The following is an 18796-nucleotide window of genomic DNA, read 5'->3' as shown; positions in this document are numbered from 1 at the left end:
TTATGTAGTGACATTGCTCTTTTAACAGTTTTTCACTGAGGTTTGAACTGAAAACCTTGAGAGCTAGACAGTGTTTTACAGTTTTTGGCATAATGTGTATTTTACTTGATGCATATAGTTATTCCTGCTTGCTGTTGGGTTTCTGTTTGTGTGGAATGTCTTTTTCCATTCTTCATTTTAAGTCTGTGTGTCTTGGAAAGTAAGTTTTCTTTAAAGCATCAGATCATGGAGTTTTATTTTCTTAAATCTATTCAGTCTAATTTTTTTTATTTAATCCATTTATGTTCAAAGTTCTTACTGATAGCTAAGAACTTACTCCTGATATTTTGTTAATTTTTTTTTTACTGGCTGTTTTGTACATCTTTGTTCTGTTTTTCTTCCTCTGTTGTTCTTTGTAGTTTGGTGGGTTTCTGTATTGATAAGTTTTGATTCATTTGTTTTCCTTTTTATTACATATATCCTACTGTGAGTTTTATACTTTGTGTAAGGCTGGACTGATGATATTGACTTCCCTGTTTTATACTTTGTGTAAGGCTGGATTGATAATGTTGACTTCCTTGTTTCTGCTTGTCTTGAAAAGGCTTTATTTCCCCTTTACTTCTAAGGAATGTCTTTGCTAGATATAGTATCCTTTGCTGGGAGTTTTCTTTTGTTTTGAGATAGGGTCTTGCTGTATAGCTCAGAGTGGCCCAGAACTCACTGTATAGCCTAATTTGGACTCCAACTCATATCTTCCTGCCTTTGTTTTCAAGTGCTGAGGTTACAGGCATGTACCAGCAAGCCTGGCTTATTTTTTGTTTTGCACTTTGAATATATCATCCCAATCACTAGTGGCTTGTAAGGCTTCTACTAAGAAATATGTTGTTAGTCTAATGAGGATTCTCTTGTATGTGATTTGGTATTTTTTCTTACTGTTTATAGAATTCTCCTTGTCTTGGACTTTTGATTATAATTATGTCTCAGAGGAGACATTTTCTGGTTGAATATAATTGGAGCCATTGAACTTCCTAGGCCTGAATGTCCATATCTTTCATGATATTTGGAAAGTTTTCAGATGTTATTTTAAATAGGTTTTCTTTTTTGTTGTTGTTGTACTGGGGTTTGAACTCAGGGTCTATACCTTGAGCCACTCCACCAGCCCTTTTTTTTTGGGATGGGTTTTTTTGACATAGGGTCTTGAGAACTATTTGCCAAGGTTGGCTTTAAACCATGATCCTTCTGATTTCTGCCTCCTGAGTATCTACGATTAAAGACCGAGCCACTGGCACCCAGCTTAAATAGGTTTTCTTATGGATTTTTCTTCTCTTCTTTTGGAACACCATGTAATGGCGTCCCATAGTTCTTTTAGGCTTTCATTTTTTTTATTGTGTACTTATTTATTTATTGGTCTCACTGGGCTATGTCAGAAAAATCCTGTCTTCAAGCTCAAGAGTTTGTTCTGCTTTATGTAGTCTTTTGCTGAGGCTTTCAACTATATTTTCTATTTCATTTATTGAGTTCTGCAGCTCCATGATTTCTGTTCTGTTCCTTTTTTATGATCTCTATCTCTTTGCTGAATTTGTCTTTCATATAATGAATTGTTTTTCTAACTTTGTTGCATTGTCTGACTGTATCATCTTGTATCTCATAAAGTTTCTTTAACATCATTATTTTGAATTGTTTTTCAGACAGTCAGTTTCCTTTCCTTTGGAGTCTGCTACTAAAGAGTTATTCCATTGAGCTAACATGGGGATTATCTGTAAGAATACTAAAAGCCTGTGTGAAAATGATTCATTTTCATTCAGGTTTTTCTCTATTATTAGTAGCTATATTAGTGAGACCTTGTGTCTCTGTGGTGAAATACTTGACATAAACAACTTAAAGGAGGAGAGATTTATTTTGCTCACAGCTCCAGTGGGTTCAGCTCATGGTTGCTTACCTTCACATGCTTGGGGTGAACATCATGGTGATGGGAGCCTGTGATAGTGGAGAGTCATTCATCTCATGACAGACAGGAAGCAGAGGTTGAAACTGGAAGGGGGCAGGGACAAGATACCCCAAAGGACCCACCTCAGTGACCTACCTCCTTCTAAAGCTTCCAGAACCTCCAAAATAGCACCACCAACTGGGGACCAAGCATTTAGCACATGAACCTCTTGGGGACATTTCAGATACAAACTATAACAGTAGCTAACATTTATCAAGCACTCATGTGCCAGGCACCAGTCCAAGTGTTTAATATTAACATCTTTTAACTTCTCAGCACAATACGTAGGTACCATCATTGTCTCCTTTATTAATAAGGAAACTAGGGCACAATGGGTTGCAGAAACTTGTGGACATTTAAAATGGTGTCAGAGCTGGAATTTAATGCTCTATAATAAAAGGTCCTGTCTCATAGTGTAAGAGTGCTCATGGTCTACTAGATTCAGCTGGACTCCATTCAGCAGTTATCCATGAACTAGACTGCCTGTGAAGCAGTGCTATTGCTCAAGCCAAGTGAGCAAACCTTGGGGAAAGTGCTACAGGGAGACCATGCTCCATGGGGCCCCAGCCACATCCCACTGCACTTGTTCTCATGCATTCAAATTTGCAAGCAATTGTTTCGTCTTCATTGTGATTCTTTTCTGTGGAGGGACGTTCTGGAGGTACCTCTAGTCACCATCTTGCTGACATCCTCCATTACTTTTCTGTTTTCTATTAGATTGGTTTTTGCCCTGATTTTTAAAAAAGTACATTTATCTTCTGCTTCTTCGTATTGCATTTGCTTTTATTTCTCGTGAAAACTGAGATTACTGAGTAGAGAATTTTCTAACATAAGCTTTCTTTTTTTTTTTTGCTGTCAATTTCCCTGTGTGCACTGTTTTTGCTGCATCCACCAATTTTGATATGCTGTATTTTCATTGAGTTCAAAGCATTGTAATTTTTTCCTTGAGACTTTATTATTCACACATGACCTAAAAGTGTATTGTTTAACCTCTGAATTTTTAGATTATCATTCTTTTATTAATTTCTACTATAATGCTGTTAATTCCAAAGGGCATCCCTTGTGTTATTTCTGTTCTTTTTAATTTGTTAAGGCTTGTTTTATATATCACAATGTTGTCATTCTGGCAAGTGTTCTGTGTGCACTTGAGAATAATGTGCACTTTTCAATGGCCTGTACAGGACATCCCTGTTACTGCCTTTCTCCTTCTGTCTGCTTGTTTTATAAGTTATTATAAAAAGTGTGTTGGCAGCTCTAAGTGTTATTGTGGATTTCTTTCATATTTATTGTTCTATTAGTATTTGTCTCATGTATTTTGAAGGTCTTTTGGGGTGCATACACATTTAGGATTGTTATATTTTGTTGAAAAATTGATCTCTTTATTAAGTAATATGCCTCCTAGTTGTTCTGAATTCTACTATGTCTGTTATAAACATAGCTATTCTAGTTTTCTTTCTTTCTTTTTCTTTCTGGTATTGGGGTTTGAATTCATGGCCTCGTACATGCTAGGCAGGTGCTTTACCACTCGAGCCACGACTCCAGCCCCTCCATTTTTCTTTTAACTAGTGTTTGTGTAGCATATCATTTTTTATCTTTTTATTTATTTTTGCCTATTTTAAAGTCTTTGTGTTTAAAGTAGATTTTTTTAAGCAGCATGCTTTTACATATTTTCTAAAAATTCACTTGACAATTTTTGTCTTATAACCAATGTCATAGTATTATTAATATTTAAAATTTTTATTGATATGAAGGATTAAATCATGGTAAAATATTGTATCCACCTCTAGCAATCATCTAAAAACCTCCTAGATGATGGCTCTTCAGACTGAGAGTGTGACTATTGCAGGATGCTGTGACACACAGGAAATGCTTCCTATGAGTGCCTGAGAATTACTGAGAGAAGTTCATCAAGAGTCTTCCATTTAATACACTTGGCATAACAGCTGGGCCTGCTGTGGAGATGGCCTTTTAAAAAATAACCTTTACTCAGTCGTGGTGGCATATACTTGTAGTCCAGCTACTTGGCAGCCTGAGTGGGAAGATCACTTGGGTCAAGTAGTTTGAGACCAGACTGAGCAAAATAGTGAGAACTTTGCTCAAAAAACCAACCGGCAAACAAATAAATATGCATAAACAAAAACAAACATTAACAAAGAAACTTTACTGCTCAGCAGCCTTGAAAAGTGGAATTTGGGATGTATATTACATCTGAGAGTTTAGACACTCAAAAGATGAATTTAGAAAGAAATGCCTACAGTTTTAGGTTAAAATTAGTTCAGGAGTTTTGAGAAATGTTTTACTTTGGAATATTTTCTTTTAGATTAGACAATAAGTCAATCTTATTGTCCAATCATTTTACCTGTCCAACTTCATGCAACTGGGAAGTGCTAGAACTGGGATTTGAACAGGTGACCTGACCTCAGTTTCTTCATTTGTAAAATAGGAACACATAGTACCTTCCTATGGAGCTGTTACATAGGGCCAATTAAATAAAGTACTTCACTTAGTGCCCAGCCCAGTAAAAGTCCAATAATTCCTAGTCATTTTAATGTGATAATAATTATTTTATAGAAATACAAGGTATAATCTATAGATATGTGGAAACTTTATGAATTCTTGCATACTAAATGATTTGCTATCAAAAATGCATAAAATTAGAACTATTAAATTTAAGATCTATTAGAAATAATAAATGAGTAGAAACAAAATTACAATGGACACTTCCACACAGATGAGGTAGAATAAAGTAAAATGAAGACATGGGAAATGAATAATTAATTGACTAGACAATATAACCTGGTGCTAATGGTTAGGCCCAGTCCTGGATTTGAGTTATGACTTATGTCCCTACCAGCTGGGACACAGAGATCACTCTGAGCCTCAGTTTCTATGTAAGGAATCACAGTCTGGTCCTTGGGCATCCAAAACTAATCCTCTCAATGTCAGCCTTGGATAAAAGGAGGTCAAAATTACCTTTGCTGCCACCCAGGAACAGCAGTGAGGTTGGAAGTGTCAAGAGATTCTGCAGGGCAGTGTGGAGTGCAGGCTCCAAATCTACAGATCACGGTGAAGGTGCTTGGGGGGGTGGGGAAGGTGTAAGGAAGTGAGAATCAAACAGGGAAAGCTCTGCATTGGGAGAAGGGAGGAAAGTCGGAGATTCTCAGTTCTCATCTGTTGTACTCAGTTTTCCTGACTTTTCTTGTTTTGTTTCTAGGGGAATAAGCCCATTCTGATCATGGAATACTGGGTGGGCTGGTTTGACAAGTGGGGATATCAACATGCTGTCAGACCTGCGAAAGGTAAGTGCATTGCAGTGTGCGTCGCCGGGTGGAGGTGTCCCTGCTCATGGATCATCACGCAGTTTTCTGCTCATTAACATGCTCATGCAGCCACAATATTTCTTCAACTTTTGCCATGTACTAGCTCTCAGGCAGGCTCTGAGATGACCATGAATAAGAATGCATGGTTCCTACACCGCAGTGAGCTAATAATTGAGTGGAGTCCGAACCTTATTAGAAAGTGAAGCAGTCACCCTAGAGACCACTTTTGGTGGGTTCTCTGAAACACACGAAGAGGTGCAGAGACAGAAATAAGATAGGACACAGATCTGTTCAATAGGGAAGATGGTTGTAGAGGTTTTCTGAGAAGCTGACATCTCTGAGATGCTGAAGGAGTAGGGCATTTGTGAAAAGTATTTATCATCACTAGAAAATGCACAGGCCCTTTCGATGGCATTGTTAATTGCCAGGAGACCAGTGCTGTAGTGGTTAAGAGGTGGCTCCTGAAGCTAGAGATGGGACTTCATTCCAGCTGTAGCCCTACTTGCATTACTTGAGTTTGGTTTCCTTCACTTCTAAGTCCCAGTATCCTCATCCAAAAATGGGGATTATCATGAAACCTACCACCCAGAGATATTGAAAGGATCAACTGCTGTCATTCAGGACTTTGCCCTGCAATTGCTGTAGCTATTATGAAAATAAGCTCACTTTTACTGAAATAATGAGAACCATTAAAAATACTTGGTCACTGAGAAAACCCATCTTTGGGAGGAAAAATAGAAAAAAACCGAAGAAACCACTGATACCAACAACCACTTTTTGATCACTTGCATTTAGGACATTTGCCATGCTTCTTGTATGTATTAACACATCCTTAATTTTCTCATCAATCTTATGGAATATAATAGGATTTCATATTTTCATTTCAGAAGCAGTACTGGAGGTGTGACTCAAGTGGTAGAGTGCTTACCTAGCAAGTGTGAGGTCTTGAGTTCAAACCCCAGAACCACCAAAAAAAAATTTTTTTTACTTTTGTAAAAGATGAGGAAGCAGAATATTTAAGAGAGAAAATAGGTTGTCCATGGACTTACAAATAGGAAAGAGTACAGCCAGCATTGAAGCCCAAATTCAAGTGAATTGTGACCATCCTGCTTCCAGTGTGGATGAGGGAAGATGATCACACCTGTTAAGCATGGGGCAAAATGAAAGTTTGTGTGACTAAAGATTGAGAACACTATCACAGTGTTTCTAATTCACTGTCCTCAGAGACATTATCATAGAAGGTAAGAATGAAGGAATACTATTCATTTGTAAATTAAAAACAATAAAAATTAGATATTTACTTGACAGGAGATTTAGGCTATTATTTAATTCACATAATTTAGAGATGAATTATGTCAATTATGGTTTGAAAAAATCTCAAAAAGTCTCTTGATATTGGCAGGACTTGGTCTCCTAGAGTCGCAGCTCTGGCTGATTCTTTCGACATCCGGGCTAGAACATTAGTGGAGGTTGAATGGAGAAACAATTGATTGTAGGGTGGGGCTGGAAATGATAGATATTACCCAAGACCTCTATCTCCCTTTAATTTCTAACTTTTTGTATGTTCTTGTATTATCCCTCTGCAGAGATTGAAGATACTGTGTGGAAATTTATCCAACATGAGATCTCCTTCAACACATACATGTTCCATGGTGGAACCAACTTTGGTTTCATAAATGGAGCTTTGTATTCAAGGAGGCATCTAGGTGTTGTGACTAGTTATGGCAAGTGTTGGTGGGTATGATCACCCAGCATGGGCAATGCTGGAGCTTTAGGAAGGAGGCTGTGGAAGTACGTTCTTTTACCATGGGGTACTGATTTTCATCTCTGTTTTCCTTCCTTCTATGATGTTGGTGGTGTTCCCGCAGGTTGTCATTTAGTAGATGAGTTGCCTGGGACTTAGGGCTATACCTCACTCTTATTGTTCACTGACCCTATAACCTGACTTTCTAGAAGAGACAGGACACAAAGTGTGATCACTGTGAGACACAGCTATGTACAGCTAAGTTACCAGGCTGAGGAAAGAAAAGAGCATCCATCAGAAAGTGAATGGATGTTGAGCCCAAGATCTCCAGGAGGAGTTTGAGGAATTTTCCTAGGCTGACATTTCATGCCTATGTTACAGCCTATGATGAAACATTCTAGAGGCAGAGGATGTGTCTTCTTTGTCTCACTCTCAGTGGCTCTGGCTTATCCCACGCCCATACTGAAACAGGGTCTGCTGCAGAGGGCTGTATGGCCTGTGACAGGACCCTGTGTGTCCTGCAGACTATGATGCTGTGCTGACAGAGGCTGGGGATTACACAGAAAAATACTTCAAGCTTCGAAACATCTTTGGATCTATTTCAGGTACTCAACACCCTTTTAGGAGTGGTATGGATGCCCTCATGAGGTATACATATTCTGTATGAAAAGGAGGGGTCTCTCCCTTTTGAGAGTAGGGGCAGCCTTTGATTTAAATCCGTGGGTTTCCCACTAAAATCTTGGTGGCTCTGTATTGTCATTTGAAGCCCTTTAAGCCTCAGCTTCTTCACTAAAATGTGAAGTTAGTTAAATCGATTTCTTTGATGATGAAGATTAAGCAAGTTACAAATTACAAAAAGTACCATTTGTGACATAATGATCCCATATACAAAAGCAAAACTCATCATGTTTAATTTTATTTCCTTAAACAATGTCAGTTAACCAACTAGTAAGGGTTACAAATTAAACTTCAGCATTGCAAAAGGAGTAAAGCAGAGTTCTCTCTCCGTAAGAGCCCCCTCTGTCTCTGGCTCTATGTCTACTAGTTATGTATGGATACAAATCGGCTCTAGCTTAGTTCTTCCTATTTATCATCCTCATGGGGAAGCACACCCATATGCTAGGATAGGGCTCATTTCTCCTGTTGGTTCTGGGATTCAGGAGGTCATGGATGCATGGGGAGGTTTAGCAGAGGCAGTGATGATTTTAGGTGCTTCCTGACCTGTGACCCATTCTCACTGCAGCAGGTCCCCTGCCCAGATTACCTTCCCTTACTGCCAAGAGTGTGTATCCTTCTGTGAGACCATCACTTTACTTGCCACTATGGGATGTCCTACAGTACTTAAATAAGGTGAGAACAGCTTGGTCACTAGCATAGCAGTGACCATGGAGAGGTGGAGGACAAGGACATGGGTCACAGAGTAGAGATTCCTTTAAGGAACTTTTACTGGGGAGTATGAAATTAATTCTTGGCATTGTGTCCAAACTTAGAACTGTGGGTCAAGAACACCTGAACCTTTGGGCAGACTGTGAAGAGGGTTAACTTGAAGAATAAGTATGGGGGAATGGGAATGGCAGGATAATAGAAGATCTCATTTCCAGCTCAGACAAATCCATCTGGTGAATGTTGTTGTAGTGTGGAACTGCACGATGCATATGGGATCCACAAAAGAAAAGCTCAAGTTGGAATCCATGAAGCTGAGCTTCTGTCTTCTTCCCCATCAGTGAGGCCAAATCACTAAGTCTTGTGGGTCTCTGCACCCCATTTAAAATGAGACGTGTTTTATTTTGAAGAAATCTTTAAGCCTGCTCAAAAATGAACTCTTGAATTCATTTTGCTTTCACCACTGCTATTGCTCTTTTACATGAAAAGGAGTGACTGTACCATGATAGATACTAAATAAGTGCTTGTTGAGTGCATAATTTAGCTCTCAACTTGTTATTTTGCAATATAATTTATTTACTCTGTTGATTACAGCAGTTGTGCTATGATCGCCATGCCCCACCACCCCAGGTTTCCCGAAGAGTGGATACGTTAATCACAAGAGCATTGTTGCTAGCTTCCGCTCTAGGATTTCCCATTTGAGGAACTGTTGGAAAACACTAGGTAGTTCAAAAAATAGTGACAAGGGTATTAGGAAGAAGGATCCTAACTTCCTATCACCTTAGCTTCTCTTCCTGTCATGTTTCTCTCACAGCCAGTCAAGTCACGTATTCCAATCAACATGGAGAATCTTCCAATAAACAATGGCAGTGGTCAGTCCTTTGGACTTGTCCTCTATGAGACATCCATCTGCTCTGGAGGCCTTCTGTATGCTAGACCTCATGATATGGCACAGGTGGGTGTCAGCCAGCATCCCTGATGGTGACCCATGCTATTCAGGAGTGTAGCCACTGATCTGTAAGATGTATGACAGTCACTTTTCTATATGATAGCGTTTAACGCACCAACATAGGAGAAGCATAAGGAACATAAGAGTCAGATCAAATGGTCTTACTTTTTACTTTAATACAACCTAAAATACATTGGAACCTGCCATTTAGCTTCTAGCTATCACTCAGCACCAATTTTCCCTGACTTCATAATGACCTCCTTCTGCCTTAACCACAGCCTCTCTTACTTATTTTTTCAGCTGGGCCTATAAGTCTGATGCCAGCTCTTCTCTTGCAGGTGTTTTTGAATGATGTAACTCTAGGAGTTCTGAATGATGATATCCAAGTCCTGCATATCCCTAAGATCAAGGTATATGATTCCAGAGTCCAGGTAATGCCCTTCACTTCTCCCTTAAAGGCAAACATAGTCTGGTCCCAAGCTAGACCACTTCCTTCCTGTGTACTACACTTTAGTATTTCTTTTCACATAGGGCCACAGCAGGAAGTATGTAGGGCTATAATTAGGAGGCATCTCCCAAGTCCTGGTGTCATAGGACCTATAGCATATATTACTAAGTGAGAATGAAATGTTTCCTTTAGGCCTGAGTTAATCCTCAACCCATTTGTGAATCTCTGGTCAAAGGTCAAACTGAGGCTTTCTGCTGTTCCTAAAAGGAACAGCAGATTGGGTGTGAAATAGGGGAAGCACTGTCAGAATCTGGGAGCTTCCTTTACCTCATTTGCTTGTGTTTCCTCTTGGTATGTGGAGGAAAGAATGAATTCTAGAATATGACCTCCTATTGATCATGTAGTCTTCATGAACCAATCTGCCCCAAGTAGGACTGTCAACTTCTGAGGATCTTGGTTGAGAATCAAGGACGAATCAATTACTCATGGAAAATTCAAGATGAGCGGAAAGGTGAGCTCTGATCCTGAGAAGCAGATAGTAATTTCTCTTTAGTTACTTTGAACCTATAGTGGCAGCTGTATTGGAGTTGGAGGACAACAATAAGCCTTTCAGCAGTGGGCTACTTTAGTTCTAGAACCAAAGATGCCTCCTTCTTCCTTGTCTCTTGTCTTCCTTTTCCTGTTTTCCAGAGAAGGAAAGTAAACCAGTTATGTTGAGTGCTGGCTTGTCCTAGAGCAGGACTCAGTCTCCTTTTGAGAGTTTCAGGAAAATTTCCTATACTAACTAGGGAACTTTTTGGTAGTGTGGAAACATATAAGAAATTTTAGGTTACAGCAGGTCAGGTAAGTAATCTTATCATGAGACATGCTTATGTCTGCATGTTTTTGTCCCAAACCCAGAAGAATATCCAGTACTTGTTTGTATGCTCTTCTCTGACCCTTGTCTGCAGGATTAGATGGATCTGTTAGCATCAGTGGTTTTGCCCTGGAAAACTTCACCATCTATTCTCTGGAGATGAAGATGAGCTTTTTTGAGAAGTATGATCTTCCCTACCCCTATGGACACTTTGTGTGATCGGGTGTCCTGGTTTGTTTTCTGTTGCTATAACAAAATATTTGGTCATGGGACATTTGAGAATAGAAACGATTTATTTATATCAAAGTTCTGAAATTCCAAGGGCATGTGGCAGACCACATGGAAGGTTGTGTGCAGGAGGGGTGACCTTACTATAATAACCCATGATGAAAAGCACTAATCCTCTCTCTGAGAGTAGCATTCATCACTTCTGAAGGCTGTGACCCATGATCTAATTCTCTCCCACTGGGTCCCACCGCTTAACTGTCTCACCACCTTAATACCATCACAATGGACCACACTTCCAGCATGGGAAATCATGAGTGGCAACGCAAACATTTAGACCATAGTGTCAGGGAACTCAGATTTCATACCTTTCACTCTGCCTGAGAAGAGTGCATACTGTTCAGAGAACTTTAGGATATCAAGTGCATCAGGGCTAGACCCCTAGAACAAGTCTTCTGTTTTCCCATTTTAATACTAGTGGTCTCATTTATCTATGTGAAATGGAATTCCAGTCTCTCTCCACAAGGAAACCTAGGGTGGATTTTGGAAGGAGGTCTGGGAAGGCTGTCCCTTCCCTCATGACTCAATCCCTCCTGTAGGCTCCGCTCTGCCACCTGGAGGCCTGTCTCAGGGAGCTCTAAGGGCCCTGCTTTCTACCTGGGGACATTGAATGCTGGCTTGTTTCCAACGGACACCTTCCTGAGCCTACCAGTAAGTCAGCCTCCTTCTGTCGTGGTCTCTAAACATCTTTTTTCATAGTTTTTTTTTTTTTTTTAAATGGTACTGAAGCAAAGCCATACTATTCCTGGGAGGAACACTTGCCTTTCTTTCTTTTTCCTCTTCTTCACTTCAGTGAAGCCTTCTAGCATTTCTCAATCAACCTAATTTATCATTGTTTAGAAATATATGAGAGACAATTTAAAGATTCAAACAACTATAAGATGTAGACAGCAAATGGTAGAAGTTTCCCTTCGAACCCACCCCATTCCAATTCATTTGTATGTTTCAGAGCTTAACCCTGTCAAGAGTTTGTTTTTATATTTAACTTTGCCTAAGCTCACATATACAATTACTTTTTACAATAATGGGATCACACCACAAATTATATTCTGCAATGTGTTTTTATTTGTGGACGGTGGTAATTTTTACCTGGTGTATCTTTTTTATGTATGAACACATATAAATCACATAAATGCACAAAAATAAAGGTAAGATCAACAAGTTATTACAAAAATAAATACCATGTAATTTTCTTTCTTTTTTTTTTTTGTGGTACTGGGGCTTGAACTCAGGGCCTTCACCTTGAGCCACTCCACCAGCCCAATTTTTTGTGATAGGTTTTTTGAGGTAAGGATCTCATGAACTATTTGCCTTGATCCTCCTGATCTCTGCCTCCTGAGTAGCTAGGATTACAGGCATGAGCCATAGCACCCAGCCACCATTTAGTTTGCACTGGGAAAAAGCGTATTGCTACCACCACTTGTATTTAGCAGTGGCTTCTTCTCCAAGGTAACTACTATATTAAGTTCTAATACTCTAGTATTTTCTACATTGACTTTATATGGCAAGCATGCTTTTAAAAAAATGGTACTGGTGGTTGATCTCAGGACCCCACACATGCTAAGCATGTGCCCTGCCTAGTGGCATATACTATACCATCAGCCTTTATTCATCATTATTGGTAAGATTCCATGTTCATTGGTGTTACACTGATTTGTAACACATTGTTACATTGATCAACAGTTATATAGAAGTTATTTAGTAAACATCTGGTAACATATTTAACCATTCTGCTGTTGATTGTCAAGTTTGAAAATGTTCCCTCACTTTCAGTTTTTGGAATGGCTGGAGTAGAAGTTGTGATGTTTCCTTTTTAAGCTCTGATTTTATTTATTTGGATATTCTTTCTGTCTTTTTTTTTTTTTGTCTTGGTTACTCTAGTAAAGATTTGGTGAATTTTATTTTTTCAAAAAACCAAATCTTAGTTCCATTGATCATTTGTGTTATAAATTTTTAGTTGCCATTTCATTTTCCTTTTTTACTCTGATCTTTATAATTTCTTCCCCACTACTACTTTTGGGGTTGGGTTGTCTTTGTTTTTTTAGTTCCATGAGTTGCCTTGTTAAATTGTTTATTTGAAATATTTTAATTTTTTAAATACAAGCACTTTTTGTTATAAACATTCCCTCCTCATATTTCTTTTGCTGCAGCCCATAGATTTTGGTATGTTGTGCTTTCCATTTTTATTTGTTTCAAGAAATTTGGTAATTTCCCTTTTTATCTCTTCATTGACATAGTGACCATTCAAGAGCATATTGTTTAATTACCATGCATTGTACATTTTCTAAAGTTCCTCTTGTTGAGTTTTACTTTTATTCAATTGTAGTCAGAGAAGATATGTAATTTCAGTTTTGTTTTTAGTTCACTGAGGCTTGTTTTGTGGCCTACTGTGTATGACCTATCTTGAAAAATGTTCTATGTGCTAATGTAAAGATTATGTGTTTGCAGCTGTTGGAGGAAATGTTTTGTAATTTCTGTAACATATATTTATTCTATATTGCCACCAAATTATAATGTTTATTTGTTGATTATTTTTTGGCAGTACTCATGTTTGAACTCAGGGTCTACATGCTTGCTAAACAGGAACTCTATCGCTTGAGTCACTCTATCAGCCCCACACTTGTTGATTTTTTTGTGTGGATGATCCATTAATTAATGATAGTGGAGTGTTGGAGGCTTTAACTTCTATTGTATTCTCTCTCTGTAGATATAATACTATTATAGTACTAATTATATCATTATATCCTCTGGCATTAGATGTGTATATATTTATAAATGTCATTTCCTCTTGTCAAATTGATCCATTTATTATTATATAGTGACCTTTTCCTCTTTTTATATTTTTTTCACTTAAAGTTTATCTGATTTATGTAATAGCTACCGCTGCTCACTTTTGGTTTCTGTTTGCATGGAATATATTTTTCCATCTGTGATGGTTAATCCTAATTTTCAATGTGACTGGGATTGAGAAAAGTCTAGGATATTAGTAAAGTGCACCTTTTGGGGCTCTCTGTGATGGCATATTCAGAGACTAATAGATGAAGGGAGCTTTGACCTATGAATGGCTTCATAAGATGATGGCATTATGGGAGATGGTGAAGTGTAGGAGGTGGGGCCTCTTTGGAGGAAGTATGTAATAGGGGAAAGTATGTCCTTGGGACTATATCTTGCCCTGGCCTCTGCCTGTATTCCATTTTGCTACTTCTGGTTGCCATGACGTAAACTGCCTGCTCTGCCATGATGGACTATCATCTTTAAAACCATGAGCCAAAAATAATTTTTCCTCCTTTAAGTTGTTTATGTCAGGCATTCCATCATGATGACAAGGAAAGTAACTAACATACCATCCCTTCTTTTGGTCTGTGTGCCTCTTCTGGTGAGATGAGTTTCTGATAGGTGATGCATCATTGTATCTTGTTTTTAAATTTATTCAAGTAGTCTAAATCTTTTTATTGGGAAGTTTAATTCATTTTCATTCATGGCTATTACTGATAAGTAGGAACTTATTTCTCTTATTAATTTTTTTGGCTGGTTTGTGCATCCTTCATTCCTCTCTTGTTCTTCTTTGTGGTTTGTTGGTATTCTGTATTGATAAGATTTGATTCTTTTGTCTTTCTTATGCATCTGCTGTTGCTGCACTGGGAAATTCTGTGTTTTCCTGAATTTAGTTTTCATGTTTTCTTCTACACGTAGCTATCTCTTAAGTATTTCCAATACGACTGGTCTGTTTCAATTATTTTCCCTCAGGTTTTGCTTGTCTTGGAAAGATTTTATTTCTCCTTCATTTCTGAAGGATGACTTTGTTAGGTGTATTATTCTTTATTGGCATACTTTTTCTTCTGGACTTTGAATATATCATTCCATTTGCTCATGACTGTAAGGTTTCTTCTGAGAAATATGCTGTTAATATAATTGATAATCCTTTATATGTTTTTATGTTTTTGAAGTTCCTTTGCTTTATACTTTTGTCAGTTTGACGATACCTCAAAGGGGACTATTTTTGGTAGGACCTGAATGTCCATAATTTTCCCAGTATTTGGAAAGCTTTCACTATTATTTTATCATGTAGGCTTCCTATGCCATTTCCCTTCTCTGCTCCTACTACAATACCTATAAGTTGTTTGTTTAGTGGTGCTTTATAAGTCTTATAGAATTTCTTCATTTTTTGTCTTTTTGCCTGACTGGCATATTTCAGTAAACCTATCTTTAAAGTCAGAAATGCATCTGCTTGATAAAGTCTGTTGTTGAGGCTCTTGTCTGTGTTTCTTATTTAATTTATTGAGCTCTTTAGCACCAAGTTATCAGCTTGTCTCATTTTGAAAATAATCTCTATCTTTTAGATCACAAATTGTTTCCTTAATTTTATTGCATTCTGTGAGTTCTCTTTTATCTCCTTTCTTTGTGGTTCTGGTGTTTGAACTCATTCTTGCTAGGCAAGCACCCTAGCACTTGAGCCACTCTGCCAGCCCTATTTTGTATTGGGTATTTTAGAAATAGGGTCTTGTGAACTATTTGCCTGGGCTGGCTTTGAACTGTGTTTCTCCTGATCTCTGCCTCCTCAATAACTAGGATTACATGCATGAGTCACTGGAGCCTGACTTCTTGTTTATCTCCTTGAAGTTTTAAAGTTTCATTATTTTGAATTCTTTTGTAAGAATTAGTCAATTTCCTTTCCTTTGGAATTGGTTAGTAGAAAGTTATTGTTTTCCTCTGCTGATATCAGATTACCTTGCTTTTCCATGTTTTTTTGTATCCCTTTGCTAATATTTTTGCATCTAGCTGATCAGTTACCTGTGCCAATTTTAATGAGTAATTTTTGTAGTAAAAGGTTTTCTTCTGGCAATGTGTCCTAAGGTGTCAGTTTGCCTATGTCAAAATGTTCATCCTTGGTTGTTATCTCTTTGAATATATTTATTTATTATGCACAGTTATTTTATTTTTTTCAGTGGTAAGGATCAAATCCAGGGCTTTGGGCATGCTAGAGCTATCCTCCCAGCTCTGGGGCATAGTTGTATAAAAGCTCATGTGTTGCAAATCTTTTATCAGGATCAACTGCTCATTTGTTAGTATTGTCTCTTGTTCTCTCCACTTTAAAAAATTATTCTTTCTCCCCATCTCCTTGCTATTTTTGATTGCTAGACATGTATGTGGAAAATACCATGTAAATATTTCTAGGCCTAGGATGATGTCATTTTCCTCCAAAGAATATTTAAATCCCCCTCTGGAGGTGACAAGGGACAGAAACACCTTCCTCTAATCACGAGAGATAAAATGCTTTGAAGCTGTGACTGAACCCAATGGGTTTATCTCTTAGTGACTATAAAGTCAATAAGCATGACGAGAAGATGAAAGGATGAAGAAAATTTTATTACCCGCAGTAGGTAAGGAGAACACTAGAGTTATTTCAAAAGCAGTGCCCTCCTTGAATAAAGGAAGCATGGGAATTTTATTCAGGGAGCCTACACATATTTATTCAGAAAAGCACTTTGGAGATGGGCGTGCTCTGTAAGATGTGGATTACTGCGTATGTTCATTTTAAGGTTTTAAGAAGGAAAGATAGTGGATGCTTTACCAGGCCTGCTTAGCTCAAGGTCATGGAGAACATGTTTTAAAGGTTAAAAGGGTGGACAGAATACTTCTGGGCATTTTCACCTTTTTCCCAAAAGGTTTTAACTGAAACCAAAAGAAAGGTATTTGAAGGTACATTTTAATAGGAATTTGTCTCTAAGGACATCTGTCACACTTAGCTGCTAACAAATTAAGGTTTCCAATGACTGGACTATTTGTATTTCACCCTTCTCCAATGTACAGAGCCTCTGATCCCAACCCAGAAGAGTACATGACTTCATAAGGCTTCCTGGTATCCAGTTTTTGTACCCTTATCCTTGCAAGGGTGTGAAAGGTTCTATCAGCTTCTTAGTTGCTCTGCCTGATTATCTCATTGCCTCTTTGTTTTTCTTCCCTCCATCTCTTTCTTTCCTTTATTTATTTCTTACTTTTTTTCTTTTTGAGACAAAGCCTTGCTATGCAGCCCAGGTTGGTCTAGAATTTGTTTTATAGCACAGGCTTGCCTCAACCTCATGATCCTCCTGCCTCTGCATCTTGAGTGTTGGGATTATAAGTATATACCACTATACCCAATCATGTCTTTGTTTTCTTCCCCTAGATCTTTGTTTTCTAATTCTTTGTTGTAATGAAAACATATTTAAAGGATGTGTAGCTTTTGTCAGCGGTAATGTTCATTATTGTTATCTAGTACTTCCATTTGGAAGGAAAAGACCTGCTTTTAAGAACAATATATCACAGGGCAGGAGCAACAGTAGCATCACCATGAAGGATTTGTTCCGTGCATGTTCTCATTCTCATTCCTAGAAAGCAGGGTCAAAGTCCTAGGCAGTTTCCACTCTAATCCCACTTCCATGCTCAGTGCCATTGGCACATCACTGTTGCTCTGACCCCAGCACTTTCATTTGCCAGTATGAGTCTGTTCTTATGCTCAAACTCCCATCCTTTCCAGGGCTGGAATTATGGGTTCGTGTTCATCAATGGACGTAACCTTGGACGATATTGGAAGATTGGGCCTCAGAAAACACTTTACCTTCCTGGTGTCTGGCTTCATCCTCAAGACAATGAAGTGAGTTTGGGGTACCAAATTTTGCCTTGTGGTCTCATAAACTTTCAGCTTGGTCATTCTCAGAACATGATGTCTTTCTCATCTGGAAGTAGCAAGGCTCAATCTTTATGTAGTCTAGGCTGGCCTCCAACTTTCGATCCCAGCCTCCTGCTTCAGCCTCCCAAGTGCTGAGATCACATGCTGTGCCACCAACCCTGTCTTAAGTTTAATCTTTCTTACTATCAATTTTCCTTTCCTCACAGATCATCCTGTTTGAGAAAATGGAGAGTGGTTCATTTATCCAGTCTACAGACACACCCAAGTTGTGACTGTCTTAATACATGTCTTGGATTGTTCAAGTTCATCTGTGAGTAGTTTTTCAGGAAGAAAATAGATGTTAAGAATATCCAGCAGAGTATCGCCTATAATACCAAAAATGTAAAAATAACTTTGAAACTCAGCAGGGCATTTATGCATTTTATAGGCTTTAACAAATCTTCAAAATCTTCAGTTGTTGATTTATCAAGATACATGCTTAATCCTTAGCAGGTTCTTATTACACCTGACTAGAATCAAATGTACCTGTGCTAGTAGGTAGATATGACTAAAATAAAAACAAATTTTGCCTCTGTGTCCCTGTACGCATTTGGGGGAATGGGATGGGCTTGTAGCCTAAGGGTAAGTAAAGGTACTATGCATCCCATGCAGAGGGGTGGACTGCATTTATGACTGGCAAATGCATAGTGTGTGTGTGTGTGTGTGTGTGTGCGTGTGTTTGTGCATGTGTGCATGCACATGTGTAGAGGTGGAGGAAGGGACAGTGAACAATGTCTGTAGGCATTTCCCTGCAGCTATGTGTCTTCAAGGTGACCTGATATATCAAATCCAATCTGAGATAGAGCAACAAGTTGGTTGTTTGGTTCAGAAACATGTTACAACAATGATCAGCACAGAGTCCTCTGTGTCTTATTCCTCTTTGGCTATCTAGGTATGGTTGAGACTTTTATTGAGAGTGGACAGAGGGTAGTGAGATTAACACTCACTCAAATAGCCCAACTGATCTCAAATGGTACTACTGGAAACCAATCACATTGTTATACACAAAACATAGCACTTGGCCTAAGTTCAAACAATTGTCCTATAGCAAAACCTTCTATTTTTATTAAATATAGTGCCCAGTGGCTTCAATGAAGTTTTCAGATAATCTGATCTCTCAAGGGAGGTTGGAACTT

General features: G+C 38.4%; 1 protein-coding gene across 1 annotated transcript in view; it reads left to right on the top strand.

Annotated features, from left to right (window-relative positions):
* LOC141420858 (beta-galactosidase-1-like protein 3) overlaps positions 1 to 18268 on the top strand; it is a 69203-nt gene extending 50935 nt beyond the window's left edge. The window contains exons 10-20 of the mRNA XM_074066308.1: positions 5181 to 5265; positions 6873 to 7010; positions 7555 to 7635; positions 8274 to 8380; positions 9228 to 9368; positions 9701 to 9772; positions 10243 to 10321; positions 10761 to 10848; positions 11491 to 11602; positions 17469 to 17585; positions 17828 to 18268. Coding sequence (XP_073922409.1) covers positions 5181 to 5265; positions 6873 to 7010; positions 7555 to 7635; positions 8274 to 8380; positions 9228 to 9368; positions 9701 to 9772; positions 10243 to 10321; positions 10761 to 10848; positions 11491 to 11602; positions 17469 to 17585; positions 17828 to 17893 — 1086 coding nt within the window. The 3' untranslated portion in view covers positions 17894 to 18268. The remainder of the gene's footprint in view (positions 1 to 5180; positions 5266 to 6872; positions 7011 to 7554; positions 7636 to 8273; positions 8381 to 9227; positions 9369 to 9700; positions 9773 to 10242; positions 10322 to 10760; positions 10849 to 11490; positions 11603 to 17468; positions 17586 to 17827) is intronic.
* Positions 18269 to 18796: the final 528 nt, after the last annotated feature.

The sequence above is a fragment of the Castor canadensis genome, chromosome 2 (genome assembly GCF_047511655.1).
Source record: "Castor canadensis chromosome 2, mCasCan1.hap1v2, whole genome shotgun sequence".
NCBI classification, from domain to species: domain Eukaryota; kingdom Metazoa; phylum Chordata; class Mammalia; order Rodentia; family Castoridae; genus Castor; species Castor canadensis.
The sequence above is the reverse complement of the archived record's forward strand: the minus strand, read 5'-3'. Positions and strand labels throughout refer to the sequence as shown.